Below are 16,617 nucleotides of genomic sequence, written 5' to 3' on the forward strand. Positions count from 1 at the left end.
TTGAGGAAACTCCATACTGTTTTCCACAGTGGCTGTTCTAGTCTGCATTCGCAGCAGCAGTGCACAAGGGTTCCTTTTTCTCCACATCCTCACCAGCACTTGTCGTTTGTTGATTTATTGATGATGACCATTCTGACAGGTGTGAGATGGTATCTCATTGATGTTTTGATTTGCATCTCTGATGATTAGTGACTTTGAGCATTTTTCATATGTCTCTCGGCCTTCTGTATGTTCTCTTTCAAAAAGTGTCTATTTAGGTCCTTTGCCCATTTTTTTTATTGGATTGTTTATCTTCCGTTTTTTAAGTTGTATGAGTTCCTGGTAAATTTTGGCGACTAGGCCCTTATCGGATATAACATTGGCAAATATGTTCTCCCATGCAGTGGGCTTTCTTATTGTTTTGTTGATGGTTTCTTTTGCTGTGCAGAAGCTTTTTATTTTGATGTAGTCCCATTTGTTGATTTTCTTCTTAGTTTCCTTTGCCCTAGGAGTTGTATTGGTAAACATATGGCTATGACATATGTCTGAGATTTTGCTGCCTATTCTTCTAAGATTTTTATTGTTTCTCATCTTACATTTAAGTCCTTTAGCCATTTTGAGTTTGTTTTTGTGTATGGTGTAAATTAGTGGTCTAGTTTCATTTTTTTGCATGTATCTGTCCAGTTTTCCCAGCACCATTTATTGAAGAGACTGTCTTGATTGCATTGTATGTTCTTGATTTCATTGTAACATCTGTCACATATTAATTGAGCATAATAGCTTGGGTGTATTTCTGGGTTCTCTGTTCTGTTCCATTGGTCTATATGTCTGTTCTTGTGCCAGTACCAGACAGTTTGGAGAACTGTAGCTTGGTAATATAATTTGATATCTGGTATTGTGATCCCTTCAACTTTCTTCTTCTTTCTCAGGATTGCTGTGGCTATTCGAGGAATTTCTTTTTTATTCCATATGAATTTTTGGAGCATTTGTTCTAGGTCTGTGAAATATGCCATTGTTATTTTAATGGGGATTGCATTGAATCTATAAATTGCTTTGGGTAGTATAGATATTTTAATGATGTTGATTCTACCAGTCCATGAACATGGTATATTCTTCCATTTGTTTATGTCTTCCTCTCTCTCTTTTTTCAGTGTCCTGTAGTTTTCCGAGTACTGGTCTTTCACCTCCTTAGTTAAGTTTATTCCTAGGTATCTTAATTTTTTGGTGCAATGACAAATGGGATTGTGTTTTAATTTCTTTTTTTTTTAGCTCATTATCGTTGTTTAAAAAATCTATAGATTTCTGCGTGTTAATTTTATATCCTGCTACATTGCTGAACTCATTTATTAAGTCTAGTACTTTTTTGATGGAGTCTTTCTATGGACAATATCATGTCATGTGAGAATAATGACTGTTTTAATTCTTCTTTTCCAATATACATGCCTTTTATTTCTTCTTCTTGTCTGACCACTATGGCTCAGTAGTTCACTCTTCATCTCAATTACATGCTTCATTTCCAGGATTTTTGATTGTTTCTTTTTTTAAAGTTTCAATGTCCAAGTTTTGTTCATTGATTTGTTTCTTAAGTGCGCTGAATTGCCTTTCTGCACTGAATTGCCTCTCAACGAGCTATGCACATTGCCCTCCTCATTTATATCCCATATTCCCAGGTGTCCCACCCTGCTCACTGGATATTTTCCATTTTCTTTCTGGTCATCTTCGTTACTGCAGTTCTTCATGGTGTTTTTACCTCTGTGGTCTCCCAGTGCTGAACCGACTCAGCTTCCCTAAAAGTGCATCTGTGCCGCCTGGTTTGTTTTGCCCTTAATGGTGACCCCTGACCTCCATGGGGTACCACCCCAAGCACCCCTCTCGGGGACCAGTCACAGAGGAAAACAGGATTCTACCGCAGCAGCTCTTGGTTTACAGATCATATGCTCCTGAGCCGACTCCCAGGCAATGGGAGAGGAGTTTAGGGAGCTCAGGCAGCAGCCGGGCTCTGTGGTTCCGTTTCTTTGTCTGAGACCCACCGCCCAGACCCACAGTATGAGCTGCATGGGAGAACCCCGTGCTCTGCCAGGCGTCTGCCCACTCAGACACTGTCACTCTCTTGCTGCTTGCATCTCACCCTGCTGGGACGTCCCCCACCACCACCAACAAAGGAATTTCCTGCTGCTGTCAGTTTCCTCCCCTCTCCCAGCCGAGCCCCCCACTAGCTCCCCACAGGTCTGTGGGCCACCTGTGCTTTTCTCTGTTCTCGTCTCCCCATTCATTCCTGGGAGCCCACCTTTAGACATTTCAGTGTGCAGGTTTCTCAGGCATGCCTCTGTGTTGAGCAGGGATTTCTTTATTGAATTATATATTTTTAACTTGTTGATATTTCAGGGGGAGGGAAAACATGCACCCTTCCACCCCCTTCCACCAAGGTCACTCCAAAAAGATGATATTAAAACAAACACACTCGCCCTAACCGGTTTGGCTCAGTGGATAGAGCATCAGCCTGGGGACTGGAGGGTACCCGGTTTGATTCCAGTCAATGGCATGTGCCTTGGTTGGGGGCATATCCCCAGTGGGGGGTGTGCAGGAGGCAGCTGATCTATGTTTCTCTCTCATTGATGTTTCTAACTCTCTGTCCCTCTCCCTTCTTCTCTATAAAAAAATAAATAAATATATTTAAATACACACACACACACAGACACAAACACACACACACACACACAAACGCGCTTATTCACCCCACAGCAGATCCCATTCATTTATTTTTTGGTTCACTAAAATTTGTTACATTTACTAAACTGTCATGTTTGATTCCCAATTCTTGTTATGCAGCCTTCATCCTTCATTTCCAGAAATTTCTAGGGAACTGACAGGCCTAAGGCAGGTGCCCTGGCTGAGTTATAAATGATGAGGTCAGAGCTATACATGTTGCCCTCCTTAACTGTCCCAGATTTCTCCTTCGCTGGATAGAGCCCCGTGCATGACAATGCTGACACAGCCATGAGGTCAGCAGCACGCACATACTGAGAACACGGATCCGCAAGCGTCAGGGTGACTCCTTCAGGGAGCACAGGAAACCAGAGGACACCCGACCGCCTGTGGCTACAGAAGGCCATAGCGAGAACCAGCAACAGGCAGGGGGCATGCAGACAGGGCACAGGAGTCAGCTGTTGTTTTTGGTTCACAAAGACCTGACATTGGATTACCCGGGTTCCCTGTGGTCAGATTCCATTAGTCTCTTAACTCCTGAGCTTTGGCGTCAGCCTCCCATTGACAATTCCATAGATGGTCCAGGAAGAATCTGCCCAGAACATAAAGTGTCTGCCTGTGGGAGGTCACCAGGCTGAGGACAAGCAGTGAGAGACATGCCAGCCCCTCGAAGCAGAGATGCTGGGAGAGCCTTCCGGCCGCAGCGTGGTCACAGGTTGGGCGCAGGAGTGACCGCAGAGTGCAGGGAGCAGCTGGAGGGGAAGGCTGTCTTCACGCTTCACTGACGTGGAACATCACCGAGGTCTCCCCAGGTCAGGCTCTAATGTGCAGCCCGTTTGGAGACAGGACCTCGGAGAGTCTTGGGAAGCATTTCTGCCGGACGTGAAGCTGCAGCTCCATCTTGGATGGCTGTGAGAAGACCTTCCAGGTCCCAGTTTCTACGGCTGCTGCTTGGCTACTGTTGTTGCCAGGCCATCGCTCATCTTTGTGCTGCTGCCTCCTCTCTGGCACATGCTCTCGCTCCTGAGCCCAGGAAGCAACCGCTGTCGGAGTCAGCACAGCCTGGAAGCAAGACACAAAATACAAGTGAAAGTGGGAAGCAGGGCTTGCTGCTCCCTCTCCCCTTGTCCACAGTTCAGTTCACTTGAGAGGTCAGAACACACAGAGCAGAGACGCAGGAAAAGGGGAAATGAGATGGGATTTCAAAAAGGAGAGACAATGGTGTGAGAGCCCCAGATCTGAATACACTCTAACTGAGAAGCAAGCGCTGAGGCCACCTGTGTGAGGTTGGGGTGAGAAAACAGTAAAAAGATGAGCTAGAGACTCATTTCACCATCCTCGCTCCATATAAAAATTTTAAAATTTTTTAAAATATATTTTTAATTGATTTGTTACAGAGAGGAAGGGTGAGGGATAGAGAGTTAGAAACATCGATGAGAGAGAAACATAGATCAGCTGCCTCCTGCACACCCTCTACTGGGGATGTACCCGCAACCCAGGCACATGCTCTTGACTGGAATCGAACCTGGGACCCTTCAGTCCACAGGCCAATGCTCTATCCACTGAGCTAAACCAGTTAGGGCAAGAATTTTAAGACAGTAACAGACAGTCCAACTTGGTACCCATTACGGGCACCGGAGGCGGCCTCACATTTGCGTGGACCTTTGGTTTGCGGTCCATGCTGTGCAGTTTCATCCATAAGCTGTAAGCAGGAGCGTCTGCTGTAGGCGACATGGAGACCAGAACCAGGACCTGCATCCCCAGAGGGTGTGTATTTCGTGGGCATTGGTTCCTGGGTCACAGCCCATGACAGAGGCTGGTGAGCGGGGAGTGCTGCAGTGCCCCTGCAGAGGGCAGAGGGCAGGGCCTACCCTGAAGGAGGGCGGTGCTGGATGGCGCTGCATGAGCATGTGCATTGGGGAGAGCCACCTGGGTCATGTGGGAGGTCACAAGGTGAGGGGACCGCAGGACACAGGGAGACACCTGGAAGCTGCCCTTAGCCCTGAAGCTCAGCACAGGCACCCCCCCACCCCCACAGCCAGAGCCCCAGGTGCTATGACAGTGCCTGCCCCGTGGGAGCGGAGGCAGCTCATGCTCTCACATTGTTGTTAAAGCTTCACTCTAGTGCAGTGGTTCTCAACCTTCTGGCCCTTTAAATACAGTTCCTCATGTTGTGACCCAACCATAAAATTATTTTCGTTGCTACTTCATAACTGTAATGTTGCTACTGTTATGAATTGTGATGTAAATATCTGATATGCAGGATGGTCTTTGGCGACCCTTGTGAAAGGGTCGTTCGACCGCCAAAGGGGTCGCGACCCACAGGTTGAGAACCGTTGCTCTAGTGTGTCTGAGTGTCTGCTTATATCACTTAATAATTAAATAATTAGATTGACACGCAGAGTTCCCCATGCGTGTCGGTGGGAATTAGGAAGTCAGCAGCGTGCCTGATAGCTCAACAACTGACCTCTCCAGTGCGGGAATTCGCCAGCAGGTTGCCCGCAGATGAAACGGTCACATGTTGCCGTTCTTCTCTCTGTTGGTGGCCTGCCATACGCTACTGCATATTTAACCTTGCCGGGTTTTAAAGTCATGGGAAACAATTTTTGTAAAACTCTTAAAAATGGTGAGAGAGAGAGAGAGAGAGAGAGAGAGAGATAGTAAGATAGAGGTGAGAAAAATAGAGCTAAATATAAAATAGCGATCCATCCTATTGGTTGTGTTTCTTGGGTGACCCTAAGTCATCCGTAGCTCTTGATCCCAATCTCTGCTCAGCTGTCTGCCTTTTCTGGCCCTTTCCAGGGTCCTGCTCTGTGGGACGATCTCTGACTCCTTGTGGGGCAGAGGAAAGCCTGGGCTCCGGGTCCCACAGAGATCTTCAGGGTCACAGTCACAAGGAAGAAAAAGGTCAGGAACACAAGCGTCACTGCAGACCTGCCGTCCTCCCTCCCCTTTCCCCCTCCCCCCTCCCCCACTAGCTCAGTCTCAGTGCCGGCTCCCACAGGGCATGGCACATGGTCCCAGCACAGGCTGAGGAGGCCCTGGAACACGCTGTGACTGGGGGGAAGGTGTATGGATTGACTTTCTATCCAGGTCAGACAAGCATTTGGAAGCCCTGGAGACACAGGCAGGAGCCTGAGATCCCATGGGGCCCTGTTTGTTCACTGGCAGGTCTCACAACTACTTGGGAGGTCAGATGACACCCACCTGCCTGTTCCCCAGGGGCACATGCAGGTCACAGCCCAGGCCAGGCCTGCACCCACCTGCCTGTCAGCCTCGGGGCGGCCTCCCACCCTCTCTCCTTGGAGACTCCATCAGCTCCTCCTGCTTCGCCGGGACGAGGTTCCTGCGCTAAACCTCCCTCCTGCCCCTTCGCAGGCTCAGGCAGTTCTCCTGACACACAGAAGGGTTATTCCAGGCTGTTGCTCCGTTCGTGTCTTTCCTCACAGGTCCCCTCGCTTTGCTGAAATCTCCCCTCCTCCCTCCGGGAAGCATGTTTCCCTGAAGACCTGGGAGGGCGCTCATTTCATTTGGGAAACAGACACCTCAGAGGCACTGGGAGTTGGGACTGTAAACTAGGACATCTACTCAGGTTCATTCTCTGTAACGTTTTATACTTTTCACTGTCAACTCCCTCAGGTTTATCCTTAGCATTTCCTGTTGACATGGTGGCACATGGCCCTGCTGTTGTGACAATGCTGACAGCGCACTGGTAATGCAGTCACTCCGCCTGGGTTTGCATCACAGCATCCCGATTGGACACCTCAGGTCACAGCACCTCTCAGCACATCCTGGACTCAGGCTTGACGGATCCACCTGATGTCACCAGCAGGCAGTCCCTGAAAGGGCGAGGGCTATGCCCTCCCCTTCATCTTGCCTGTATCCTCCATCTTGAGGCCACGTGCGGCCTTCTTTCCGGAAGCCCAGGCCTCTGCTGACCACGCCCAGGATTTTAAACTAACCAATGACAATCAAGGGAAGTGCGCACCGTAGATATGACCACATCCTGTGTAACAAGACCCAGCTTACGCCTGGTCAATCGGCAGGGCCCACAATCCCCTCGCTCCACCCCCCTATTAAAACCCATTTTATCCCACTTGGGAGACTCTGCTTCTGGTCGCTGGGCTGGCCAGGAGCGGAGTTGGGTTGGCTAGCTCCCAATAAAAGGACCTTCTGCTTTTGCATCGAACTGGCTGGCTCCTAGTCTGGTGTTTGGGGATCTTGGAATCTGGGCATAACATTTGGGGGCTCGTCCACGATCCTCAAACCCCATTCAGGGACCCCCAGCTCGGAGGACTTGGCTGACCACGGTATGTGTCGTTTATGTTTGTATCTGTTTGTTTCTGTTTTGTGTGAGCTCACTTCTGAAATCTGTATTCGCCCACATTGATCGTGGACGCACATGAGGATCAAGGGCGGGAGGAGTCGGGGGACACCTCGACCCTCCATCTGTAGGGGTGTAATTTTGCTTCCGCAGAGTTGGAAGGTCTGTAGAAACCCCAATCTGAGATGGCGGGTCGCACCCGCTGGTTGGTGCGCAGCCACTGGGTGGCGAGCAGCCATCGTTTTCGGTTTTAGCTTCCATGGAGTTGGAAGATTGTTTTGGTTTTGCTTCCATGGAGTTGGATGGCTGTATTTTCGGGCCCATTTAGTTTTCTGTGTTTGCATGTTTCTTTCTGTGAACTTACTGGACGGACGTTATGGAATGGACTCAGACTGCTCCTTTGGTTATTGTGATTGATCAGTTCAAGGAGATTGCAGGAGGCTTTAGAGCTCCCTCAGGAATTGGGAAGTTGTTAGAAATTGAATGGATTGTTTAAACTCTGAATGAATGTCTGGTGAAAGTATGTGAGTGTGGAGGGATGGGGCCTGCCTTCTCCCCTCCTTTGTGTGGCTACAGGATTTCAGTCAGGTGGGCATCTGAGTAAGGACCTGTGAAAACAGGTCACCCCCTCCCCAGGTAAATGCGTCTGAAATTTTTGTGCACGTGTGAGAAGAAAAGCTGGCTTAGAACTAATGTGCGCACCATCCGATTTTGGATAGATTTTAAGCTGGAAGCTCCTTGCAAATGTGCAGAAAAAGATGCTAGATAAATTCTAGCAGCAGGATTGGCATTTCCGTGATAACAGTTTTTCCATGGGAAAAAAAAAAGATGGTCCTTTGTTAATTAAGAAAGCTTTTCTTGATGGAGGAAGGAGATCTTCTCCTCCTGCCTGCAACAAAATCTTAAAGAATGTGGTCAATTTACATCTGAAAAGACCAGGTAGGCCAGAATCTGTTTGCAGGGCTCAAATGTGGTTTTCCAGAGCCCATTGGAAGTAAAAAGTAGTTTACTCTAATTTTCCTCATGAAGAATCTAAAGAACAGAATTAAATATATTGGGAATGCTGAATATTTAACTTTCCAGCTAAAAGTTTAAGGTCTTTTTTCTTGCCGTTGGGAAATTTGAAGCTACACCCTTTTTTTGGTGGAGGGCGGGGTAGACAAGCCTTTCCCCTAGCATGCAGGTGGTCTGGTTCCCGCCAGCAGCCATCTTTAGGACCTACAAGTTCGATTCTCAGTTTCCCCAGGCAGAGAAAAAAGCATGGTTTAAAGTTAACTATTGGATTCTGAAGTTTATTCTTAAAAATATAAAAGTATAGTTAGTCAAAGAACTGCTAATATTTGACTTGTGGGCTCTGAAGGTTTAAAGTGCAAATTGAATCAGAAGAAATTAATATCTAATGTATAACTTGTTGTTGTCAAAATATGTTACCCATTGGTCTGATTAAAAAAGGGGATTAATTTTAAGATCTCAACTGAATTTTTAATACAAAAACCAGTTTAAATTTAATTAATATTCTTTCAGATAATTATAAAGGGTATAAACAGTTAATGAAATTTCTGTTTGTCTACAATATAATGTTGGCCATCTATCTTTTAGGGATTTTGGTTTGCTCTTCCCTTGTTTATTGTGAGAATAAAGAAATCATCTTTTCTGTCAGAGAACAGTTTAGACAGCCACAATGTTGAGCTGCGTGACTTGGCAGCCGCCATGTTGGCTGCATGGCCTGCCGCTCCCCTGGAGGCAGCCATCTTGAAACAGCAAAGGCCCCTCCCTCTGATTTAGTCAGGGGTGGAGCTTTAAGGCGGAGTTTTGGTGCAGAAATGTGGATGGGGCAGGAAGTGTGTTTGCTTCGCGGATTTATTTTTAAGCTAATCTCTTAAATCTAGAAAACCCTGCTTTCCTTAAACTAAAGATAATTAAAGTTATGGCAAAGTCTTTAAAAGGAACAGATAGCAGTAATCCAATTTCTAAAGTCAGACCAGGAGATTGGGTCCACGTTTGAAGGGTCCCTACACTGTGGTGCTAACAACCCCCACTGCTCTCAAGGTAGACGGCATCGAGACCTGGATCCATCACACTCACGTCTGGTCAGCAGACCCATCCACGGTCCAAAAAGACTTCATCACCAAATGGAGCGTCGATCGAGATCAACGCAACCCCCTCAAGCTCAAGCTACGGCATGCTCCACCTGCCTGATGCTGGTAACATGACTCGAGATCACTCCTGTTGCCAGGAGCCCCCACAATAGACTTAGATGATGCCTGCATCTTCATGGGCATGGCTCCAAAGAGACAGGGACAATTTATAGCAAGATCAGGAATAGACTTTAGTATCACATGTTTAGTAGTGGAAGATTTGGCTGCCTGAAGTGGCCATAATGCCAATATTATGTTTCATTGTATTGATATGTTATATCGACCTTTGATTCTCTTGCAGGTTTGAATGTATGTTGGCTGTCCTGGAAGGGAGCTGTGTGGGGTGACCCCCAAAAGTAAAGGGTGCCTAGCTGCCAAGAGGGCAGGTGCCCAAATGGGCAGGAACAGTGCCCATCAGGTTTTGGTCTCTGTTGAAAGACAGCTAACAGTTGGCAGCCTGTAATACTGTCTTGCAGGCCTTTGTCACCATGCCCATGTCAGGGGTAGTAAGCTGGAAAAGGCCTGTTTAGAATAGAAAATCTATGTCTTTCTTCTTATGTAATTCCTCCGAAATTTAGCAATGCCAAATAAGTCATGGCAATACATTTCTTTGCATAGATTCAATAAGACCGGTTCCTAATAGTGGTTTTATTAACGGAAAACTTTGAGTGGAGTATCATGTTTTAAAGAGCCCTGTCTGGGCTCTAAAAACTTGAAGCCAGTAAAAATGCCACGAAGAAAGCCTGGTATCCTGCTTCAAAGCCCTGAAGATGGCTGGCACCGGAGCATCAGGCCCATGCCCTACCATCACTGGCAGTTAGTAAGAGTAGAAGGGGAGCAGTAGGGATGCCTCTGCGTTCCTGCGGAACCCCCACACACTCTGGGCCACAACAAGTAGGAGGGCTACTGAGATGGGCCTTAAAGCCTGGAGCGTGGGCTCAGGTGGAGTTGCTACAGGTGAGGGATTCACCTAACTCAGCAGATACTGCAGGCGGGCCTGATGGCAGCTGGGTGGCGTGGCTTCCTGGCCCTACGGGGCACATTAAGATTCAACCATGAGATTCCAGCAAAGGTAGTCAGTTGCCATTCTTATTGTGTTTATGCAAACATCAGGACAGTAGATAAATTAATTTCGATTTGGCTTTTTAATGGCCATGGAGGAATTTTAAGAAGAAAAATCCTATTTCAATAGAAGTTGTTAAAGCTAATAGTTTCTTTCCCCTCCACCAGACCATTTGTTAAGATATGCCCAGTATGGGTCTCTAGCAACGGTGGAATAGAAATGCAGCCCGACTCATGATTGAGCTGGAAGTTCCAAGACAAAGGGGGGAATGAAAGGGCGAGGGCTATGCCCTCCCCTCCATCTTGCCTGTATCCTCCATCTTGGGGCCACATGCGTCCTTCTTTCTGGAAGCCCAGGCTTCTGCTGGCCACGCCCAGGATTTTAAACTAACCAATGACAATCAAGGGAAGTGCGCGCTGTAGATATGACCACATCCTGTGTAACAAGACCCGGCTTACGCCTGGCCTATCGGCAGGGCCCACAATCCCCTCGCTCCACCCCCCTATTAAAACCCGTTTTTTCCCACGTGGGGGACTCTGCTTCTGGTCGCTGGGCTGGCCGGGAGCGGAGTTGGGTTGGCTAGCCCCCAATAAAAGGACCTTCTGCTTTTGCATCGAACTGGCTGGCTCCTAGTCTGGTGTTTGGGGATCTTGGAATCTGGGCATAACAGTCCCCACGGGAACATTTCCTCTCTGAGTGAGGGAGTCCTGCTCGTGCACAACATGAACGTAGCGAGAATCGGAGCGCGAAATGCATCTGATTCTTGAAATGGAGTCAAGGATGTGACATCTCAGAACATGGAGCCCCAGGAACAGCAGGTGCGATGAGGACCTGCAGGCAGGAGGCCCTGCTGAGCTGATGGACTTGCCCGAAGGAGCAGCAGGTGCCTGTTCAGCTAGGGGAGCGGGTGGGCTGGCATCTCTGGGGCAGAAAAGCCTACGGCACTCCATATTCCCCAACCGGCTCCCATCCAAGCCCTAACCAGGCCCGACCCTGCTGAGTTGCCAGGTCAGCGGAGATGGGGCGCATTCAGGGTGGAAGATACAGGAGGCAGCATCCGGGACCCCTAAGAGCCCTGCCTGGCCTCCAGGCCCCTCAGCCCTTTGCCCCACTCTGAGCTGGTGCTCCCCCTGCACCCTACCCCCTCCCTGAGACCAGATCTCTCACTGAGCCATTTAACTGTCCCCCTCCCCCCCGCCACACACACATTCTGAGTTTGCAAAGCGGCAGGAGGGCACCTCCTAGTGAGTGGGATTCCCTGGGTAGCACGAGAGGGGGTGCCCTCCCCAACGGGAAAGGAAGGTGTACCCTAGGGAGGGTAGGAGGGAAGGGGCAGCCCGGGGCCTTTTGTGGGGGGCTGTGGGGTTCTGTTAGCAGGAGGGGGTACCTCCCTCCGCAGCAGAGAAAGTGTTCAGTTCCCCTTGTTTCTGGGCGCTGGGTCCCCAGAGAAGCGCTGGGGCTTCCACCTGGCCAGATGGGTAAGAGACACCCTCTAACCGAGGGGTGCCCTCCGAAAGTCAGGTGACATGTTTTCCTGACTGGGGGCACTGGTCTGGGGGTGATGGGGAAAAAGGCATTTTTTGGGAGGTGGGGGCTAGCAATCTGAATCTGTGCCAGTAACCTCATGCACACTCCTGAGAGCCTATAATTAAGTCACTGCCCCCTCTTAATTATCTGGTCCTGCAAGCCGCTCTGCTGATGTGGGTGTCTGGTCCGTCCTTGGTTCTTCCCAAGCCAGGCGTCTTCTGGTTATCTGAGCTGTACTGTGCTCAAGGCTGCAAGCTTTCTGCAGGATCTCCGCTAAGCACAGTAAGTCTTTCTCTGCCCCGTTTTATTCTCTTTAACGCTTCCAGTGTAGAGAGAGAAATCTCACTGTGCAGGCGGTTCAGGATCTGGATCTTAGAGGCCCCAGAACCAACAGCGCTGCTTAAATAAAGGCTCTTTCCTGAACCTCACAGTGTCCAACGGTCACTTCCGCGCCAGTTTCATAAATGCCACATTCCACAGCAGGGGACCCACGAGGGCAGGCAGGGACACTCACCAGGGCAGGGAGTGGGGTGGGGGGTGGGGTTGGAGGAAGTATCAGGATGGCAGGAGGGGCTGGCGGTGCCTGCAACGGTCAGCACAGTCCCTGAGGGACAGCCCAGGGCCGGGGTGGGCGGCTGGGAAATTCCTCCGGAACAAGACCCTGGGACACCCGGGTGTTATGGGTTAGCTCAGAGAGATAGACCACGGACTCAGAATTTAAATTTTAAATGCCTTTATTAAGCTGGCCAGCTGACTGCCAGCCGTGCTCTTCCCATAAGAGCCTCACAGCTTGCAGTGCCGACCGAGAATACAGCAAGACCTTTTATCTGCAACACTACAAAGTATTTTTTTTTAAAGAAAAACAAACTGCAAAGCGGTTCATTAGCCGTTCCTGGTACTGGCAGGGTAAAAAGTTTACATACAATTTACGAGCAGGGTCACACCTGGCTGGGTTCAATCATGACACATTGCTTTTCTAGCAAGATAATTAGCAATTTTGTTCTCCCATGGTCCCTGCCCCTCAGCCTACTTAGTAATTCTTTTTGTCAGGCCCCTGCCCCTAGCACACCGGGGTGCGGCCCCAGGCGTGGGGGCTGGTGGGGTGGGGGTGGGGGCGGGGAGGCCATCTCTGGGGCAGAAAGCTGACAGCACCAGTACTCCCCTGAGCCAAACCGGCCAGGGCCTCCCACTCATGACTAACCAGGCCTGAGGCCGCTTAGCCTCCCAGCTCAGAGGCCATGGTGAGCGCTCAGGGTGGTATCCCTGAATGTGGTGGGGGCGGCACCTGGGAGCCCCAAGAGACGCAGCCCGCCTCCAGGCCTCTCTGCCCTGGGCCCCCACCTGAGCTCACGCCCCACGCCCCACACCCTCTCCCCACTCGCACTCTCCAATGGGCAACCCCAGGCTCCTGCCATGCACCCCACATTCCAGCGGAGCTGCCATCGCCCTGGGCCACGGCCCTGGCGACCACACAGGGGCCTCACTGCCCACTCACAACTGTGATGAGGTGGGAGTTTCGGACTGGACACGTGGTGTTCCCCTGGGCAGACTGGTTCCCGGGCTCTCTCCGTGGGAATCAAAGAATGAATCCATGGAAGGAATGTGGTAGAGCAAAGGTGGAGATTTATTGAAGAACAAGTGCAGACTCCCATGTGGGGAGGGGGAAAGGGTCTCACTGAGCTCCTTTCCTGGTGCCTTGATGTCCCTCCTGATCGGTCACTATTCCCTTGGACTGGTTACTATAGCAACTCCTGGGCCCAACTGGTCCAACCTCACAGGGGACACGTGAGTTCCTCCCTCCTTATTGTTTTCCTATTCCCTCTGGGCTTCCTTCTCCTCCTTCTGGATGCGGGGCTTCCTTCCCTTTATTTTGTAAATATAGACCTTCTGCTGTTCCCAGCTCCTCATTCTATGGAAATGCACCTGTTGCAGCTTTTCAGCTCCCCATTCTATGGAAATATACCTTCTGCTGCTCTGCAGCCCCGTGCTTCCTCCATGGTCCCCTTAATTTCTAAACTTTCCTAAACCTGTCCTATTTCACCCCTAAAAATTTGTTTCAGTGACACCTTCAGACCTGCCACTGCCCACACTCCAGTGTCACACTCCACGTCCCCCGCTGCTCACACACTGCTGCGACACCCAGGCTGCCCTGGCCACACTGCTCGATCACAACTGCGGAGCTAGCAAAGGCCACAATCCAAAGTGCCACCTGAGAGGTCCTACTGGAAACGATCCTGTATGACATTCTAGACTCCCCAATAACAAACTCCGCAGAGCCACCCCAGATCCCGCAGGTCACACCGCATGCCAGTGAGGAGGAAACTGGTCTTGTAAGGCATGTCAGGAAGAATGAACTTCCCTGGGGGGGGGGGGGGGGGGAGGAGCCATTATCACTGGCACCAGGACAGATCATCAATACCAGGGGTCTTCCTGCAGGGCCATGAAGGGGGGTAGGGGGCATATCTGCAGAACAAAGACGCTGAAGATTATAAAAAGTGAAACCTTCCATGTGCTACTTCACTCTGATCTGGAAATTATTTCCCGGAGTCCCCGGGTGTAATTAAAACAGTGCCTTTCCACTTCTTCAAAGTGTCGCTTGGTTTTTCTGGGGTCTTCTGCAGCACCAGCTGCTGCCTTCCAGGCCACATATGCAGGGTTCCCACTGCGCACGCACATCTGTGCGACGAGCAGCCTTTCTTTCTTGTTTTAAAGATATGTCTTTTCTTTATTTTTTTAATTGATTTCAGAGAGGGAGGGAGAGATAGAAGCATCAATGATGTGAGAGAGTCATTGATCAGCTGCCTCCTGCACACCCCCCACTGGGGACCGAGCCCTCAACCCGGGCATGTGCCCTTGACCGGAATCAAACCTGGGACCCTTCAGTCCACAGGCTGATGCTCTATCCACTGAGCCAAACCATCCATGGCAATGAGCAGACTTTCAATCCCTCTATTCCAGTGGGTCACCTCAGAAACCCCAGCCCAGTCCACTCGGCCCCCTCGGCCACAGTCTGCTCTCACACTGCTGTGGCCCAAGATGACGCTTCCTGCGCACACCCTCATAGGCCACACCAGGCTCTCAATGTCCTCAGCCGCCCAAGACCTTCACGTCTCCCCCTGCCGATATGGTATTCTGAACCCCACATCCCAATACCCACGTGGCAGCGCGACACCCCACGCCCCCGAATGCCCACATCCACTGTAGCTGCCTGAACAACCTGCTGCCCAGGATCAAACTAGGTACCCAGGGACTGAAAGGCCAGCACTGTGGTGGGACCCTCCAGAGCTGGGACACTCACTCCACTGCTCGCTGCCCCAGGGATTTCATTGTCCCACCTCCACCAGGATACCCGGCTTTCCACTCCCACAGTCCTCTTGGCCTCTCCCCGCAGCTGCCACTACACATCTCAGTGGGACAGGAAAGTCTCCCGGCACGTACACAGCGCTGACACACGAGCCTCTGCTGGCCTCACTCCATGTGGAAAGTACGGGCCCGCATGAGTGACAACTGTTTGTGAACCCCTTCGTTTCCGCTGCCCCTTCTTACTATGATTCCTCCCACTCTCACAGCCACAAGGCACCCTGAGATCCCAGGTGCTTCATACTCCACAGTGACAGCTCAGCTTCCACAGGCCTCATCCCAGTGAAAATTCCAGTTTCTTCACCTGCCACCCACTCCTGTGACACCTTCACAGTCTCCACTGACAACACACGACGACTGACACTGCACGTCTCCCACTGCCCACCCTCCAGTGTGCCACCCAGGACCTCCACCAGCAGCAGCAGCAGCGTGCTGGGACACCTCGGCTGCTGCAGGCCACACTCCACAGGGACACCAGCCCTGCCACCAGCCTCACGCTACTGTGAGACCTGCAGCTGCTCACTGTCCAGGAGCCCCGCTGATCCCCAGGGCGCACGCCGCCACACCCCTGAGACACTTCCAGGGCTCCCCCTGCTGACCTCTGCTGTCACATCAAGGTCCCCACTGTGCGGGGCACTTTCTGTGCTGTCCATCTGCACCTGGGCCATCACCGTTGTTGCTTTTCAGAGACCGTGGAAGGGGGAGGACGGGAGGGGGAGGGAGGCCGTGAGAGACAAACATCGATGCGAGAGGCACATCCATATCTTCCTCATTATTCAAGCAGGCCAAAGCATGCTAGAAAGCAAAGTTATATTTTTAGAATAAGAAGCCGTCTAAAGAGTAGCAGAGAATTCCACACAGTAGTTTTACAAAATAGTGGTTGCCTTCTCAACCGAAGGGGAAAAGCTTGATATACGTCTGCCCCTCGGGACCTCAGCTGGTAATTCCAGGTGAATGTTCTCTACTTAGTGGTGTTTCGGTCTGGCCTTGGGACAAGGTGCACGACAGGTCTGCGCACTAGGCCGCCAGTTTCCCGAGGGGGGAGAGCTCGGCCTCAGCTTCCCCTGCTCTTTCTCCATCTGCTGTCACTTAGAGGAAGTATCCAGGCCTTTCCTCACACTGGATTCCTCAGGGTTCCTCTACTGATTGTGGGAGCTTGGTCCCCTGCTCATCACTCTTACTGCTTCCCACACCCACGGCTCATCTACCACACCGTCATTTGTGTCCTGGGCATTTCCGCCATTCTTATCGCAGAGTGGGACCGGTGACACACTTTTCAGAAAACATTATCAGCCAGCCTTGTCTTTCTGAGCCTGGACCTGCTGACAGCAGGAAGCACAGTCACCATCTTCGAGGGAGCTAGCTTGTCATGACATTGCAACCAGGCTTCAGGTACCTTGAGCTTTAATTTTATTTCTTGACAGAGTAATGTAAGAGTATAGTTGGGAAAGGAGAACGGTGTTTAATATTTCATTCTAAGCTTTAAAAAGAAATCTGCTACCATTGCTATTGATTCTGGA

At 50.4% G+C, this 16,617-nt stretch overlaps 1 protein-coding gene across 1 annotated transcript in view; it reads left to right on the plus strand.

The window, feature by feature from the left end:
• Positions 1-16,617, plus strand: part of LOC139000885 (THO complex subunit 4-like) — a 69,853-nt gene that overhangs the window by 17,015 nt on the left and 36,221 nt on the right. Inside the window, exon 4 of the mRNA XM_070402856.1 lies at positions 15,490-15,599. Coding sequence (XP_070258957.1) covers positions 15,490-15,599 — 110 coding nt within the window. The remainder of the gene's footprint in view (positions 1-15,489; positions 15,600-16,617) is intronic.

The sequence above is a fragment of the Myotis yumanensis genome, unplaced genomic scaffold, assembly GCF_028538775.1.
Source record: "Myotis yumanensis isolate MYYU_CA2020_CCGP unplaced genomic scaffold, mMyoYum1.0.hap1 SCAF_40, whole genome shotgun sequence".
NCBI classification, from domain to species: domain Eukaryota; kingdom Metazoa; phylum Chordata; class Mammalia; order Chiroptera; family Vespertilionidae; genus Myotis; species Myotis yumanensis.